Genomic DNA, 18,709 nt, shown 5'->3' with positions numbered 1-18,709 from the left:
TGGCATGATAAATTAATCATTAAACATGCTTGCTTTTAAACCCTGTATTATATTTACAAAGATACACTCACCAGAGGTTCCTTCTCTGGCTTCATGGTCCAGGAGCCCGCCTTGGGAGGTTTGGGACGGTATTGGCTCCAGGGCGATGAACAGTTCCTGGCAGCCGGGGAGAAGAGATTCTCTGCTCACCTGCTGTGCGCTATCCACAACCTCCTCCTCATCTTCCAACTCCTCATTCGTATTGCAGGTGTCCACAGACAATGGTGGGATAATGCTAGGGGCCACCCCCAGAATGCATGCATCATAAAACCGGCATGTATGGGGCTCTGACCTGGAGCGATTGTTTGCATCCTTTGTTTTTTGGTAGGCTTGCCTCAGGTCCTTAACTTTCATGCAGCACTGCTGTGTGTCCCTGTTGTAGCCTCTGTCCATCATGCCTTTGGAGATTTTGGCAAATATACTGGCATTTCATCTTTTGGAACAGAGTTCTGCCTGCACAGATTCTTCTCCCCATACAGCGATCAGATCCAGTACCTCCTGTTTGGTTCATGCTGGAGCTCTTTTGAGATTCTGGGATTCCATGGTCACCTGTGCTGATGAGCTCTGCATAGTCACTTGTGCTAATCAGCTCGCCACGCTGGCCACATAGGAAATGAAATTCAAAAGTTCCTGGGGCTTTTCCTGTCTACCTGGCCAGTGCATCTGAGTTGAGAGCGCTGTCCAGAGCAGTCTCAATGGAGCGCTCTGGGATAGCTCCTGGAGGCCAATACCGTTGAATTGCATCCACACTACCCTAAATTTAACCTAGCAAGATAGATTTTAGCACTAAATCCCTTGACAGGGAGGAGTACGGAAATCAATTTTAAGAGCCCTTTAAGTTGACAAAACAGGCTTGGTCATGCAGGGTTAATTTGACCTAACGCTGCTAAATTCGACCTAAACTCGTAGTGTAGACCAGGGCTAAGATGGAGAGAAGATTTCTAGTAGCACAGGGCTCTTATCTATCAGATAAAAGGTTTAAGTAAAAATGGCTGGAAGTTGAAGATAGTCAAATTCTGACTAGAAATAAGGCATACATTTTTAATAGTGATGGTAATTAACCACTGAAACAACTTACCTTCAGATGTGGTGGATTCTGTATGTCTTGAAGACTTTAAAATCAAATCTGGATGTCTTTTTAAAAGATACGCTCTAGTTAAAACAGATATTATGGACTTGATGCAGGAATTACTTAGTGAAAGTCTATGGCCTGTGTTATAAGGAAGGTCAGACTAGATCATAATGGTTCCTTCTGGCCTCGAAATTTACAATTCAATGGAAAATAAGTGTCTGGAGTATGAAGTGTGTTTCTTTTCCCTTCCCTCTAATGATATGTGGAGGTATGGAGCCAGATATAGTGTCAAGATACCCCTGACCCATTGGGTGCAGGAGAGCAGATCCACCTATCTGAGCATGGGTTAAAACACTGCTGTGTACAGTGATGTGTTTATGTGGGAGATATGGTAATTACGTAGGGAGAGGAGGAATACAGGGATGTGTGTTGTGTGTCTGGGGGAACAAAATAGGTGGGGGGAGTAATGTGGTTGTGGGGGCAAGATTGTGTAAGGATGAAGTAAAACTGAGTTGTGTATATGTTAATTGTCGTTGTGTGTGGGGAAAGTCACAAAATTGGGATATATATAGGAACATTTTTGGAGGTTGGTTTCAAATGTTTATGTTAACCCGCTCATGTTATTGTGGAATAGTATTTACTCAGACACATGCTGTTCCTGTAATGTGAATGAAGAAAGTGCATGAGAAAGTTGTCAGTAACCTCAAACACATGAACAAGAAGTAGGAAGGCATGTGAACAAACCCTCTCCACCTTCACAGGAAGGTGTGAAAACAATCAGCAAAACTGGAAATTAAAATTCTGACAGGAAAACAAATCTCACTTTGAGGTTTCTAGTGTATTAAAGAGAGAAAGTATTCCTAAAATTAGGTATTACTCTCTCCTCCCAAGGTTGACAATTCCTCTTTCAAGACAGAGTAACAAGCCTAATTTTACAAAAAGAACATGCATCCGAAGAAGTGGGCAGTAGTCCACAAAAGCTTATGCTCAAATAAATGTGTTAGTTTCTAAGGTGCCACGAGTACTCCTGTTCTTTTTGCGGATACAGACTAACACAGCTGCTACTCTGAAGCCTAATTTTAAATTTCACTGCTTTTTGGGGTCTGAAATACGTAGTAGTCAGATAAATGATTATATAAATATGTCTCCTTCTTGCTGGGAGATGTACTTCCTATAGATAACTGACTTCACAATTGCTTATTTAGAAGTATTAACAATTTTTTATTTTATTTTAGTCCTATTACCATTGCCAAGCCCATAGCAGCAAGGGAGAGTAATATGGATTTTTTTTTCTGTCTTGTGCATTATCCACAGAATTAGTAGGGTTACCTACGTTGTGCTGCAGTGCAGACTACGCAAGTATGAATTACAGAACGCCCCGAAGCATTGTGCTGTAACTGTCTTGTGTGGACACTTCTGGCATGAACTAAAAGGTACTTAGTTCACATTAACGTAGTCCTGTTTGAAAGATTATGGTAACGTTAACTACATACCTTTTAGCGCACACCAGCAGTGTCCATGTGGACAGTTACAGAGCAGCACTTTGGTGCACTCTGCAATTCACACCTGTAGTCTGCACTGAGGCACAATGTAGACATAGCCTAAATTCTTATTGCATAAAACTTACCTAGAGGCATTCAGGTTTATACACCCTAATTGCATCTTAACTACACACACAAATTCCTTGGGGAAATAACACTTTCTGATGATGATGCAGAACTAGAAAACAGCTTGACATTCAGACCCCATTTGCTACATTTGCAAGATAGACAACTCTTTAGAAAACAACATCAAAATCAGAGAACATACATAATTTGTAAAGACAGGTTTTACTGCTCATGTTATTGTGGAATAGAATTTACTCAAACACATGAACTGAGCAAACTTGATATAGAATTCACTGAGAGACAATGAATATGGAACACTATAATGCCTTCTTTTTTTTTAAAACAGTCACATTTCAGAATAGAACTTTAAATTAATCATTAATTTGGGTTTTGGGGAAAGTTACTTTTAGTTTCACCTTTAAATTACGATTAAAAACAAAAATAGAGAAGGCAATATTGCCAGCTCCAGAAGTTCAGAAATCGTGAGTCAGCCCTCCCCAAAGTCATAAGATTTTTTTTATAAAAAGATTTAATTACATTTTTTGTTTGTCATCATAGACTTATAGACTCATAGGTCAGAAGGGACCAATATGATCATCTAGTCTGACCTCCTGCACAAGGCAGGCCACAAAACCCTACCCATACACATTTATAACAACCCCGAACCCATGACTGAGTTATTGAAATCCTCAAAATTGAGATTTGAAGACCTCAAGCTGCAGGGAATCCACCAGCAAGCGACCCATGCCCCACGCTGCAGAGGAAGGCGAAAAACCTCCAGGGCCCCTGCCAATCCGCCCTGGAGGAAAATTCCTTCCCGACCCCAAATATGGCGATCAGCTAAACCCTGAGCATGTGGGCAAGACTCACCAGCCAGCACCCAGGAAAGAATTCTCTGCAGTAACTCAGTTCCCATCCCATCCAACATCCCCTCACAGACCATTGAGCAGACTTATCTGCTGATAATCCAAGATCAATTGCCCAAATTAAACTATCCCATCATAACATCCCCTCCATATACTTATCAAGCTTAGTCTTAAAGCCAGATAAGTCTTTTGCCCCCACTACTTCCCTCGGAAGGCTGTTCCAGAACTTCACTCCCCTAATGGTTAGAAACCTTCGTCTAATTTCAAGTCTAAACTTCCTAATATCCAGTTTGTACCCATTCGTCCTCGTGCCTACATTAGTACTAAACTTAAATAATTCCTCTCCCTCCCTAACGTTAATCCCCCTGATATATTTATATAGAGCAAGCATATCCCCCCGGAGCCTTCTTTTGGCCAGGCTAAACAAGCCAAGCTCTTTGAGTCTCCTTTCATAAGGCAGATTTTCCATTCCTCGGATCATCCTAGTAGCCCGTCTCTGAACCTGTTCCAGTTTGAATTCATCCTTCTTAAACATGGGACACCAGAACTGCACACAATATTCCAGGTGGGGTCTCACCAGCGCCGTATATAACGGCACTAACACCTCCTTCTCCTTGCTGGAAATACCTCGCCTGATGCATCCTAAAACCGCATTTGCTTTTTTAACAGCCATATCACATTGGCGGCTCATAGTCATCCTGCTATCAACCAATACCCCAAGGTCCTTCTCCTCCTCCGTCACTTCCAACTGATGCGTCCCCAACGTATATCTAAAATTCTTATTATTAATCCCTAAGTGCATGACCTTGCACTTTTCACTATTATATTTCATCCTATTACTATTACTCCAGTTTACAAGGTGGTCCAGATCTTCCTGAATAGTATCCCGGTCCTTCTCCGTGTTAGCAATACCCCCCAGCTTTGTGTCATCCGCAAACTTTATTAGCACATTCCCGCTCTTTGTGCCAAGGTCAGTAATAAAAAGGTTAAATAAGATCGGTCCCAAAACCGATCCTTGAGGGACTCCACTAGTAACCTCCTTCCAGCCTGACAGTTCACCCTTCAGTACGACCCGCTGGAGTCTCCCCTTTAACCAGTTCCTTATCCACCTTACCACTTTCATATTCATCCCCATCTTTTCCAATTTAACTAACAGTTCCCCATGCGGAACCGTGTCAAACGCCTTACTGAAATCGAGGTAAATTAGATCTACCGCATTTCCTTTGTCTAAGTAATCCGTCACCTTCTCAAAGAAGGAGATCAGGTTGGTTTGGCACGATCTACCTTTAGTAAATCCATGTTGCAATTCGTCCCAATTACCATTGACCTCAATGTCCTTAACTACTTTCTCCCTTAAAATTTTTTCCAAGACCTTACACACGACAGACGTCAAGCTAACAGGCCTATAATTACCCGGATCACTTTTATTCCCTTTCTTAAAAATAAGAACTACGTTAGCAATTCTCCAGTCGTACGGCACAACCCCCGAGTTTACCGATTGCTTAAAAATTCTCGCTAACGGGCTCGCAATTTCACGCGCCAGTTCCTTTAATATCCTCGGGTGGAGATTGTCCGGTCCCTCCGATTTTGTCCCATTAAGCTGTTCAAGTTTGGCCTCTACCTCAGATGCGGTAATATCCACCTCCATATCCGCATTCCCGTTTGTCATCCCTCCATCGTCCCTAAACTCCTCACTAGTCTTATTAAAGACCGAGGCAAAGTACTTATTTAGATATTGGGCCATGCCTAGGTTATCCTTAACCTCCGTTCCATCCTCAGTGTATAGCGGCCCCACTTCTTCTTTCTTTGTTTTCTTCTTATTTATGTGGCTGTAGAACCTTTTACTATTGGTTTTGATTCCCTTCGCAAGGTCCAGTTCTACGCGGCTTTTAGCCTTCCTCACTTTATCCCTACACGTTCTGACCTCACTAAGGTAGCTTCCCTTGCTAATCCCGCCTTTCTTCCACTCCCTGTAAGCTTTCTGCTTTTTCCTAATCCCCTCTCTGAGTTGCTTGCTCATCCAGCTCAGCCTACAACTCCTGCCCATGGTTTTTTTCCCCTTTCTTGGGATGCAGGCTTCCGACAGTTTCCGCAGCTGGCTTTTGAATTCTCCTTGCCCACTCCCAGTGTGCGTGATGCAATTATAATGTTGTCAGCTCTCACAAATGTTTAGTGAGTAAGGTGATTCTGGCCCCTCTGTAGAAGATCAGCTCAGTAGTCCCTACTGTGCTAGGAATTGTTCAAACACATAGTTAGGCCTGGTTCACACACAGAAATTTTGTACCAGTTTAACTGTTGTGAAAAAGCTCCAAGCCATATATGGTGGGTCCCACACTTTCGGGTGGATTCAGGGGCCTCAGGAGGTCGCTAAGGCCCTCAATGTGACCTCGCTTTCTCATAGTAATGGCAAGGGTCGCAGCCTACCGAGCTACCTTCATCACAGGCTATTATGGGAGGGGGAATATCCCACAGTCCCTATCGCTCCTTTGAGCTTAATAGGCACAGTTTGGCCTCTTGCCTGGACCAAGGCCTGTTTCCCTCTCAAGAGGGTCTCTATAGAACGGGGAGAGGGAGAGGGAGGGACCTGGGCTCACCCTCTACTCTGGGTTCCAGCCCAGGGACCCTAGTGGTAGCAGTTCGTGGCTTCCCCTTCACCCCTGGAGCTGCTTTGATTCCCTGTGCCACTTCCCCGTGATCCCCTTTTTCTGGGTTCACTCTTACCTCAGCTCCTTTCACCTAGGGGCCTTTTTGAGGGAACCGGAAGGAGAGCTTTAAAGCAGTATGAGTGGGACCTTGATTGTTTTCAGCTGTCTCCATTAGCCTGACGACCTTACCTGGTTAATTGGCGTCAGGTGTCTTAATTGGCCTTGGGAAACAGAGACATGCTAACCCTGAGGCTGGTATACCTGCCATCCACCACTCTCTTATATCTTTCTGGTCTGAGTCTGTCACACTATGTTACTCAGGGATTTGATTTTTTTGCCCATAGAGTTATACTAGTACAAAGCCCACAGTAGACTCATTTATACCAGTAAAAAAGGTGCCTTGTACCAATATATCTTAATCTCGTTTCACACACAGGAATAGCTATACAGGTATAAGCACACTTAAACCAGTATAACTGCATCCACACTAGGATGTGTTGCTTTAACTGTACCAGTATAGTAAAAATGGCACAGCTTTTGTGTTTAGATAAGACCTAAGACATGGTCCCTGAACAGAAGCACTTACTACCATTTTTTGCAGTAGGTTGTGAGTTTGATGTTAGACTCCCTAAACTCATCTCATATAGGAGCTGCCAAACATTCATGAGATGGGAACAACTTTTAATCCCTGTTGAGCTGGGCAGGATTCAAAACCAGTGACCTATAATTGAAAGGCCCATTAGCAATGCCCTAATATTAATGCTACATCTGTGAGAATGAGGCTTGCTTTCTGGAAATATATAATAAATGTATGTTTACACACGCAAGTTCTTCCACTCTCTGGATTCACAGGCAACCCCACACACTTTCCTCTCAGTATCAAACATACTCTATTTGCCACATTCTGTTCTTAAAGAGGGAGTTCTCATTAATCAAAATGCCAACAGTTAAACATTAACATTCAAATTAACTTCTACGCAGACTGTTTTGCAACATAAAGTCATATCAACAAATAGTCTAAGGCCTTTACACTAACTTTATAAAAATATACTTTTGTCACCCTGTAACACTCTGTACCTCAAAGCAACACCCTGGCACCCTCATATTCACCATGGTGATATAATTTTGATATGTTTTGTACAAAGTATGCCCTTGTAAGGGATCATTTAAAAAGTCTTGATCTGTTGAATATTAATATCCTGTTGGGTTGTATGTGCTATCGTTTTATTGGAAGTTATGAAGTTCTGCTGTGTGTGTGTTACTGAAATATGTTGTGAGGTTGGAAACACTCACAACCAGCCTTTCAGGTACAACAATGGAGAAGCAAGGCAGCGTTTGCCCTCCATTAAGGGGAATCCTCATTACAAAGGACTACCCCAGGAACTGTATACAATGGAGACAGCATGTAGACAATGGAGACTGTTTGACTCATGTCATAGCAAAGGATCTTTCCAGCAAGCGGGAAGAAAATATAAAAGGAGGAAGTGACATCATCACTTGGCCTCATTCCGCTCACAACTCAACACCTAGAAACACATTTGGAGGAACAAAACTTTGAACTGGGGAGATGGTCCCAGCCTGAAAAGAAGAATCTCAGCCTGTGCATTAAGGAACTCTTCCATCTATCAAGGTGAGACACTGCCTGATTTAAATCCTATCTAATTTATATTACTTAGATTGCAATTTTACTTTTATTTCCTAGGTAACCAACTTTGATCTATATATTTATTACATATAATCAATTAAAATCTATCTTTCTGTCATTAATAAATCTGTTTCATAGTTGACCTATAACAGTGGATTTTGCTTGAGGTGCGTGGGAAATCTCCTCAGGGACAAGAGCTGGTACATTTCCTTTCCACACTGAGGGAAAGATGGACTATATAGTAAGGCTAATAAACACACTGGTCAGGTTTCTGACCAGGGCAAGATGGTACAGGTCTGGGGTCCTAGGCTGGGGAGCTCTGGGGAACTGGCCGGAGCCTCTCTATTGTTGGTTTATAAGTGGCTAGAAAAGCTTTTGCGTAACGCAGCTGGGTGTGTCCCTGCCTGTGAATGTCTGTGTAAGTGCAGTACCTGGACAGGTTTGCAGCTTGTCACAGCATCACAGTACGAGAGGGGGGCACAGGTTGGTAAGACAGAGTTCAGAGGTACCGCAGTTCCAGTTGCACCCTGGGGAATCCGTCACACACACCCTCAACTAGGCAATCAGAAACTTTCAGAATCAGTGAAACATCTTCCACTTCTGTTATAGAAATGAGGGGGAAAGTATGATGTTACCTATCCTCTGTGTGGACCAACCCACAAAGAGAGAAAAAACATATACATTATGACGGAGTTTCCCAGATGTCTCAAAAATACTTGTGTGTCAGGATTCCTTTTCTATTCCTAACTTTTGGATGAGATTGTGCTTCAGTGATTACAAACAGCACACAAAAATAACATGACTGAACCCAGGATCTCTGGATGTAAAAGCATGACATGCTGCTACTTGAGATAAAGAAACATCTGTCTTAGCACAGAAACAGTAGCAGAGTCATATACCTCTATATATGGTGCAGTAACTAAGGCCCCAAAGTTATGAGTTATTACTATTTGAGAACTGCCTGGGCGTCAAGACAGCTAAGAAGAGACAGGACAGAGAGATGAGGGGAAAATACTCAAAACTTAAGAGCAAGGTTTCTTCAGACTGTCTGAGGAAACAATGTTTTTGCTGCCTTTCACAAGAATGCACTGTTGGTACAGCTGAAGAAATTTCCTTTTTTCCCTGTCTGTGAATAAATGAATTTAAAAAATTGATATCAAACATTAAGATATTATATGATGTGTCGGATAATAGGGAACTTAATGGAACCTGATACTGTGATTAAATGAAGTTATATGTATAAAATGGAAGTCAACTATATATATAGCTTTGGGCAAAATACTGTATACTTTATTGTCAGAGTTTACCTTATTGGCAATCCTGTTAGGTTGGAAAAGGGGTTGCATTCATATTGATTTATTTTAGTTTAGCGACCAAGTGAAGAAGTAAGGCTAATATTTGTAGTTATGTATGCTTATGCTATCACCTGTGCTGAAAGAGAAAGCAAATAATAGGAACTGAAATCAAATAGTGGGTTTATAAGGACACTTGAGCACGGAATGAAATAATCAGAAATGTAACTATTTGATTCATAAGGCCTGGGGTTAGGGCAGGAGTATTGTAAAATGGGACCTTACCCCACTCTACATTATCTCAGTGGGATGAGAAGCAGCCCATCTTTCACTGTCCTGAGCGTTACTCAGAGGGACAGGCTGGGTATGATTCCCCACCTGTGGAAAGAGGTGGAACACTAGTAACTCTAGAGGACTTCCTTCCCCAATATACCTAGCGAGGCTACACTAGAAGGGCCTTGCCTACTGGGTCCTGAACACTCTGGGATTGGGTTTATGGCTGCAACCCACATGCTCTCCCTCTTGAGGGACATCACCGCTGCTTGTGAGATCCAGGGACTGAGCCTGAACACTTGAGGCTACGGTGAAGGAGCTTCCAAATTGCCTCGCTCTCTTATCATGGTACCTCCTCTCCAACTGCTCCTCTGACCTACATCAGATCCATCTGTGAGGTGGAGTGCTCCCACCTAGTTACTAGATAGGGGTATGTTAATTATTGGGAATCTAAGTGAGGTAGTAACTTTATGTTTAACTAGAATGTTAAGAAGGGCACACAGACAAAACACCAAATCAAATCAAACAGACTTATCTTTCTCAGAAAAAGCCTAAAAATAGGAGAAAACTTGTTAGCAGGTTTCAAAAAATACATAGCATAGTCCCATCATTGTTATTAAAACAACAGAAATGAAAAAATTATACAGTTATTCTGGCCTGCTGGAGGAAATCTTGAAGTAACTTTGCATTGTATAAAGGAATGTTAAAACAAGTTTAAAGAGCATCAAAAAATATGGAGAGACTTCGTATAAATTGTATGAATTTATAGAAATGTTGATAGAGGAACTGCCACTTGAGCAAGCATAACTACAAAGTTGGCCAAGGAATAAACTGCAGAGGGGCCGACGCAAAGTGACTTATGGAGTTAACTTGCTTAAGCTACACAGTTTGTCATAAATGTAGGAGTTTTTGTTTGATAGGAGTAATAGACAGACCTTGGGGCTGCTGTAATTTGTGGGGAAGTAGGTCAAAAAGGTACACTATTATAGATCCATTAGGAGGGAGACACTGAATTGGCCTGTAAGTAATTGACCATGTCTTATGCTTTAGTTTATTATTGTTTTTCCCCCTCTATTGTGTTAGCAACCTCTTAATAGATAACCAATTGGCACAAGTGAAGATCTATTCTGAAAGACAATCAAAAATCTAAACAATGTCACCCTCTCAAGATAGTAATTGACTATAAGTGTTATTTTCTGTTCTGGTTGTGTTATTTGATTCTAAAACCTGAATGGTTATATCAACTAATTTTCTAGTTTATACCAAACCATATTCCAGTGCTATTTTTGTCTTCTTATTACTGTGGCAAATGGCCAACACTGTTATAGTGGGTCCCTCATTATCCCTAGGAATGCTCTGACTTGCTTTTTGTGGACCGGTTGGGGCCAATCCTGTATTGCCTCTACTTTGTTCCATTGGGGTTTCACCAAGCCCTTTTCTACTACATACCTCAGCTAGCCCTCTCTTGCAATTGGGAGGGTTGGCGCTGAGGCTGGCCTGTCTAAGGGCATCTAGTACCGCTTCTACTTTTCCTAGGTGCATCTCTCAGTCAGGAGTGGGATCGTAATAATTTGTCCATTAGTCGTTGCAATGTTGCAGGGGCCCTAAATGTGAGGACAGTATATTGGAAAAGGCTGTCGGGTGTAGAGAAGGTGGTCTTCTCCTTGGTGTCCTCAGCCGGGGGATTTGTCAATAGCCTTTGGTGAAGTCCAGGGTGGTCAAATATCAGGCCTTGCCTAACTGATCAACTAGCTTATCGATGCATGGTATTGGGTAGGCATCGAACTGGGATATTTCGTTCAATTTCCGGAAGTTGTTACAAAACCTCCTCACTTTCCTCCTAATTTCTTCCCTTTTGGCCTCCGGAACTTGGTTTTATTGTTACCCTTGCTCCAGAGCAGGTGACGATATGGTGTTGGACAGTTGTCATATGGCCTGGCTGCATGGAAAACACGTCTTGGTTCTGCTGGATCATATTAATGATCTCTGGTCATTGTTCCAGGGTTATTTTGGAGGATAGCCTCATCTGCCCTTGTGGGCCATATGCCTGGGGTGGAGCTCCCTGGGTGACCAGGCATGTCTCCCGATCATGCCAGGGTTTCAATAAGTTAGCATGGTAGACCTGCTTGGGCCTTCGGCAGTCTTGGTTGCTTTACCTTATAGTCCACCTCTCCAATGACTTCCACTATCTCATATGGCCATACCAGCCACCAGCACGTTCTCCTGGCTGAAATCTTCATGCTTTCACCCGGTACTTGTAATAGGTCCGCTGGGCTTCTTATGCTTCCTCTAAATGCTCTCCTACTATGGGGGTCACTTGGGTTACTCGCTCTCTCATCTGTGCCAGGTGCTCAGTAACATTCTTGCCTGGGTTGGGCTGTTCTTCCCAATCCTCCTTGGTGATATCTAATATGCTGCGTGGGTGGCCTCTGTATAGTAGCTTGAAGGTGGAGAATCCAACAGATGCCTGGGAGACCTCCCATATCGCAAACATCAGGTACAGTAGAAGGGTATCCCAGTCATTTCCATCCTGAGCCACCAAGTTCCAGATCATGCTTTTGAGGGTATGATTAAATCGCTTGACCAGGTCATCTGTTTGAGGATGACAGACTGAGGTACGTAAGGCCAGGATGCAGAGTAAGGTACATAAGTCCCTCATTAATTCTGACATGAAGGGAATCCCCTGGTAGGTCAGGATCTCCTTAGGGATGCCCACTCTAGCAAAAACCTGGAGCAGTTCTTTTGCTATTGCCTTGGCCATGGGGCTTCTTAGGGGAATGGCTTCTGGGCACCGTGTGGCATAGTCAAGGATGAAGAGTTTGTTTCAGTGGCCCCAGGCCAATCTTTCTATCAGGCCCACTAGGTCCATAGCAATCCTTTTGAGAGGGACTTCAATAACAGGCAAGGGCACGAACGGGGCCTGTAAATGAGATTGAGAGCTATGCAACTGGCATTCTGGGCAGGAGGTACAATAGCACTAGACTTCCACTTGTAAAACCTCCTTAGGACTCTATCCAGGGTCTTATCTACTCTTAGGATGTCCCGCAAATAAATGGCTGTGAGATAGCTCTAACACTGCCCTTGTGTGCTTCCGTGGTACTAAGGGCTGCTCTATCTTCCAACCCGTATCTGGGCTACAACAGTGTAACACATTGCATTTGACCACATAGTATGGCTCTGGGCCTTTGGATTTCCCCTCCATGGGCATGCTGTTTGCCTCCACTATCTGCTCCCTGACGTTTGCATATAGTGGATCATAGGCTTGGTCATTCCCAAAATTCTCATGTGCGGAATCAATCTGGCCTAATTTTATGGGATGGGTTTCAACTCTGCCCCGTGAGTTGCTCTTACTGGTGCTGGGGACTGCCTCTGGATCCTCACTGGTCCGACCTGTCTCCTGGCCTCCTGGACGAGTTTGCCTACTAACCAGGCTGGCTTTCTGGTTCCCTGCCAAAATCCTGGTTCCTAACCTTTTATTTGCCCTCCTTTCCTGCCTAGATTTCCAGGGCTTCCGGATGGTGAAAATAATTCTGGGGTAAGTCTGGTAAAAATTAGGGCGTGGTTATCCATGGCTGCCTTGATCTCAGCCCAGGGATTGCTACCCTCCCCTAGCTCTATGGGGTGAAGGGGTTTGAGGTTCTCAAACCCTGGAAGTCCATCTTGATTAAGACCAGGTAGAGGAGTCTGGGGACCACCCCTGCAGTCACCTTGGTAGTATTCTCCTGGATCTCAATCCGCACTGGGATCGTGATGTAGAAATTTACAATGCCATGGACACGTTACTCCTGTGTTTTTGGCCCAGGTCAGTTGGTCTTGCCCCACTAACTTCTCTGAGACCAGCGTGACAGCACTCCCAGAATCCACCAAATCTGTGGTCTCAATGCCATTCATTTTTACCAACCACAGGTGTACCCATGTGGGGTCATTGCAACCCCCACCAGGCCAATCGGGCTACACTGCTCCCTGTGATCCCCCAGATTGCACTGCATGGGCTCGTCCCTGCGGGGGTACTGGGCTGCTATGTGCCCCAATTCCCCCACACTGATAACACCGATACCTTACCCTGGTTATCATCCTCTGCCTTGGGCTATTCAGCCCACTCCTCCCCCGCAAGCCCTCAGGTCCCTTCATGGTTTCAGGCCATTCCTCGGTGCCCCTCCTTCCAGTTACAGTTCTCCTGGAGTTCTCGATAGTCTGGGGCCTCAGGGTTGGGACTGCCTTCCTGGTCCATTGTGCCTCATCTCCTGACCACTGATCTCAGGGCCAGCCCTCCCACAGGGCTGCCCTCTGAAGGCCAAGAGGTATGCCTCCACACCTTCCTCCTGCATCATTTTCTGCAGGCAGTTGTTGGCCCATACAATCCGTGTCCCGTTGCACTCATGGCTCAGCTCCATAAGGGCCTTCACCTGGTTCACCACTTCATGCAGCACAGTGCAGTCCTGGCTCATCAGCAGGTGATTGGTCTTCTGCTGCAGCCATACTGCATCCTGTTGGCAGCTGCTTGGACCAGGGTAGCATCCTGTTGGGCCGCGGTGGCTTGCACTAGTGCCTTGACCACGTTGATCATTTTGGGAAAGGGATGGTTTTAGCTCACCCAGGATTAAATTCACATAATGGAATCCCACTCTTCACACCACATGTGGCAAATGGCTGGCACTATTATGGTGGGTCCTGTGCTTTCCTTTTGTGTGATGGGTCAGGCGCCACCTCTTGCCCCTATTCTTGGGCATCGAGGGTTCCACTAGTGCCCTGGTGGGAGAGAGAAGGAGAGCAGGAAGGGACTTGGGCCTATCCCCTACTCGGGGTCCCAGCCCCTTTAGCTTTGTGGGCTTCCTTCCCTCTCCCTCCTTGGGTAGGGTTTCCCTCAGTCCTCTGTGCCTGGGGAGTCCCTCTGCTCTGCCGTTTCTGGTACTGTGATCCTTTGGTTAACAACAGTACTCCTTCAAACTACAGTCAGCTATCCTTCCCCCCTCCTTGTCTGATGGAATCAGATGTTTTTATTAGGTCTTAATTGGCTCCAGGTGTTCTAATTAACTTGTAGTAACCTCTCCTCAGTCCACAAGAAATAAGGCTCTGATCATCCTGGGGCTTATGTCTTTCCCATCTATCACTCTCCTGGTGCCCTCTGGCCCTGCTGTATCACATATCCTACACTATTAGTTGCTTTCATTAAGGATATTTAATAAAATTCTACAAAACTATATTTAACTCTGTAGTCCTTTTCTTTAGTTAAGCAATCAAAATTAAAAGAACCATAAGAAAGGTGGTAGGTGTAATCAGTTAAGCGGTTGTTTAAATTAAGATTTGGTTTATGTCCTATCTTTCTTGCAGTGGTCTAGCTGCTACAGTGTGACAGAGCCACAATGTAGTAGTGTAGGTTACAGAAGCATCTACTTTGCCATGTTTCTTCTGAAAGATTGGGGGAAATGGATGTGCCTTGATCCTGTTATATTAGAGTCCTGGGTTTTATACCTGAACAGATCTTGTGCACCTCTGTACATGCTTGTGTTTAGAACATTACAAAGTTTAAAACAAAAGCAAAAAAAAAGAGAAAATAAGTAAAATAAAACTGAATGGAAGAGCTCTAGAACCTTGACAATGGCAATCATGCTGAGTATATACAATATAAAGGGCACAATGATGATTTCTGTTAAAACTAGTGGTTCCCAATATCAATCTTTTGCCAAGAGTTTATGTTCTTGGAGGATATTTTAAGCATCAGTTATGTATTTTTGGGGTAATAATCAGAGCATCTAAATCACAACTCATTTAATAGGCAGAGAATTTCTATACCCATATTTGGCTAATACAAATTAAACAATTAGTTTACACAAACCTTTAATAAGTGTCACATAATAGAAATGACACTTCTTTAACTAGAGCAGGGTTGCAGGCAATGGTGAAAAATTATACCATTTTTGTCTGCATGTGCATAAGCAGATTTGAATACGTTATCTATATTTAAAAAGTTTCACTTTCAACGTTACTCTGTACTTACATATTTTTAGGAACCTAAGAAGGCACTTGTAGACAACTTTGTGGTTTGTCAGTTTGATAATGAAAGCACGATAGCAAAGCCATTCTGCTGCTTCAGAAGGAAACAGCCCAGAAGCACCTTTGGTACCTAAAGCAATCCCTGAAGTGAAACAAACACAATTTTACCTAAAGCTGATTAGCATTCAAGGATGAGCAGCAAATCCCTCTCTGTCCAATCACATGAACATATAAGCACTTCAGACCTGAATGGATTTTTTCTTATAAAACCCATGAGGATAAGGAAGTTGTGCCCTCATTTAACAGATGAGGAACTGAGGCACAGAGACATTCAGTGATTCGTCCCAAGTCACATAGGAAGTGTACAGCAAAACTGGGAACTAGTAAATCACAAGATCATTTCCCTCTCCATAACTCATGAATAAAAGCCCTGACTGGTGGGGATGGGAGAGATTAACACACAAATGAAAATGTGCATCTTTAGTAAGTGAAAGTTAAAAAAATTATCACATTGCGTGTGATTCTCATCCCTACTCCACATCTTTTATGCCAGGTAAAAGGACCAAAATGGAATCTTCTTCCTTTCGAACTATCAGAGGCCTGGTCTACACTGGGGAGGGGGAAGGGGTGTCGATGTAAGATACGCAACTTCAGCTACGGAAATACCATAGCTGAAGTCGAAGTATCTTATTCCGACTTACCTCCCGTCCTCACGGCACGGGATCGACGTCTGTGGCTCCCCTATCGACTCCACTACCGCCGCTCGCTCCAGTGGAGTTCTGGAGTCGACGGGGAGCACATTTGGGGACCGATATATTGGCAGGTAGTCTGGACGTACCCTCAGAGAGAATTCCTCTGGTACAGATTCTGCAGAAGACAGCTGTAAGGCTGTCTTCCAAGGACCTTCTCACAAGTTCTGGCATGGGGGCTGGAGGGTTGTGGTAGGGCAGAACCACAGCACACACTGTTATCAGAGACAGGACAGTCCAGAGAGGCTTCTATAACTTACATACACTATCTAAGCAGGCTAGCAACCCAGAATCAAGAAGGTGCAAAGATGTCTTAAAGTCATTTTATCCCCCTCGGCCCTGGACTACAAATTCTATGCTCCACCTCTTAGAAGCACAACACGGAATCTCTCACCCATTGTGTGTGATTATGTTGTGATGTTACATGAGGATAATTAATAGAAAATAATACTTGGTTAAAATGAACATGTAAAGAAATAATTTATGAAAAATGGAAGTGTCAATTCTTTTACTAAATAGGAAAAAAACCTGTAGGTGACTATTATGGGATTGACTAGAAAAAATGTCATGCAGGTTTCAGGAATCACTCTGTCTTATATAGGCCACATAAACATAGTAAATTAGAGCAAAAGATATGTTTGCAAAATGTTCATTCGTTTGAAAAATCCAGATTAAGAACTACTACAAGACAAAGGTGGAATGTACGAAAGAGTCAGTAATAGGTTATAGAATCTCTCTATAATTAGTTTCTGGACTTAATTTTCTCTTATATTTTTCTTCTTTGCACAATTACTTGTGTATGTTATTTCTATAGTACTACAGATGGGTATTGCCCTTATTTTATAGAAAGTTTAAAAAAAAGTCAAGACCTATACCACATACAAAATGAAGTACTGGAGGATGAGGAACAACAAAGGGCCTGATCAGGAGATATGCTGCTTGTTATATATGCAGTCTGTTACTTCCTATATATACACCTTTTAAAATATGCGGATTTAATATATTTAAGTTTAGGCAAAGTAGAATGATGGCCAGAGTAGCAGTCAGCAACAGAAAGCTAATGAGGGTAGGATCTGAAGAGAGAAGCATGAGGATGTTCCAGGCATAGGGGACTGCATAAGAAAAGGTACACAGCTATTAATGGAAAGGAGAAGACAAAAACAGCATTAAAGAGAGCTGAATGGCAGAATATTTGTGTAAGTAACAAGAAGGTAACAACAAAATATAAAATTTCAGTAGAAGTACTGTGCAGCCCTGAATAAGAAGTCTGAATTTAATATTAAGGATGGGAAACCAGTGAAGGGACTAAAGGAGGGAAAATGAAATAATTGCAGAGGAGGGTAAAAAGTGCTTTTGACTGCATCCCATCAAAAGGATTTGAGGAGACACATGGTGAGATTTTGGGAGACTAGAAAGGAGAAGGTACAGTAGCCAAGGCAAGAGATAATCAACGCATGGACCAAGGTTTTGGGAATGGGGCTGGAGGTGAAGGGACAGATTGCCATAATATGAGAAAAGAATTAGTAACAGCAGGATTTAGTAACAGCCTAAATGGAAAAGGAAGTGAGAAGAGTTGAATATAACAAAGGTTGTGAGCCTGGATGACCAGAAACATGGTGGGAAGGATAATAATAATAATAATAAAGGAAAGGAAAGGAGAAGGTTTTTTACGGGAGGAGTAGGACAAGAAATTTCATTTTTAATATGTTCAGTTTGAGTTAGTGGTTGAATACCCAGTAACAAAAATGGGAGCAAATGGAAGCTTCTGCCTGAGGCTCCAAGAGGAGTAGCAGAGGACAGGGCCGGCTCCAGGCACCAGCCGACCAAGCATGTGCTTGGGGCGGGACCTTGTAAGGGGCGGCCAATCTTGGGGTGATGAGGCAGTGCTGTGGTGGTTTTTTTGTTTGTTTGTTTTGTTTCGGCGGAGCAGCACTCTCTTTTTTCCCAGCAGGGGGCAGCGCTTGATGTTTTTTTTGTTTGTTTCGGCGGGGCGGCACTCGGGGGGGGGTTGTTTCGGCAGGGCGGCGCTTGGGGTTTTATTTTATTTTTTTGGTTTGGCAGGGCGGGATGGTGCTTGGGGGGTTGTTTTTGTTTTGGTGGGGCAGCACTCGGGGGGGGTTGTAACAGCGGGGTGGCACCTTTTTTTTTTTTTTTTGCTTGGGGAGGCAAAAAAGTTAGAGCCAGCCCTGGCAGAGGATGGTGTCGTCAATAAGAAGTTATGAGAGTGTATGAGCTCAACCACAGAGGGGAGAGCGGTGACCAAGGAATGTGCTTGAAGGGACATCACCAGAGAGTAAATGAGGGGAGGAGAAGCAACAAAATAAGAAAATGAAGGAGTGACAGAAGAGGCGGGAGGAAGACAAGTTAAGCAAAGAACAAATAATCAATCTTACCTGGTATCTAATATAAACCAACCCTTCCCCTGCTCCATTCTCTCCTCAAATCCTACTGCCTCTCTCAGATACCTCCTCTTTCCCATCTCATAGTGTCCCAAGATGCCACTGTGTAATTTCACTTCCCACATTTG

At 43.4% G+C, this 18,709-nt stretch overlaps 1 protein-coding gene across 1 annotated transcript in view; it reads right to left on the bottom strand.

Annotated features, from left to right (window-relative positions):
- TERT (telomerase reverse transcriptase) overlaps nt 1-18,709 on the bottom strand; it is a 121,251-nt gene that overhangs the window by 7,665 nt on the left and 94,877 nt on the right. Inside the window, 1 exon segment of the mRNA XM_032766727.2 lies at nt 15,438-15,575. Coding sequence (XP_032622618.1) covers nt 15,438-15,575 — 138 coding nt within the window.

This window comes from Chelonoidis abingdonii, chromosome 2 (genome assembly GCF_003597395.2).
Source record: "Chelonoidis abingdonii isolate Lonesome George chromosome 2, CheloAbing_2.0, whole genome shotgun sequence".
Lineage (NCBI taxonomy): Eukaryota > Metazoa > Chordata > Testudines > Testudinidae > Chelonoidis > Chelonoidis abingdonii.
This window is presented reverse-complemented; position numbering and strand designations above follow the sequence as displayed.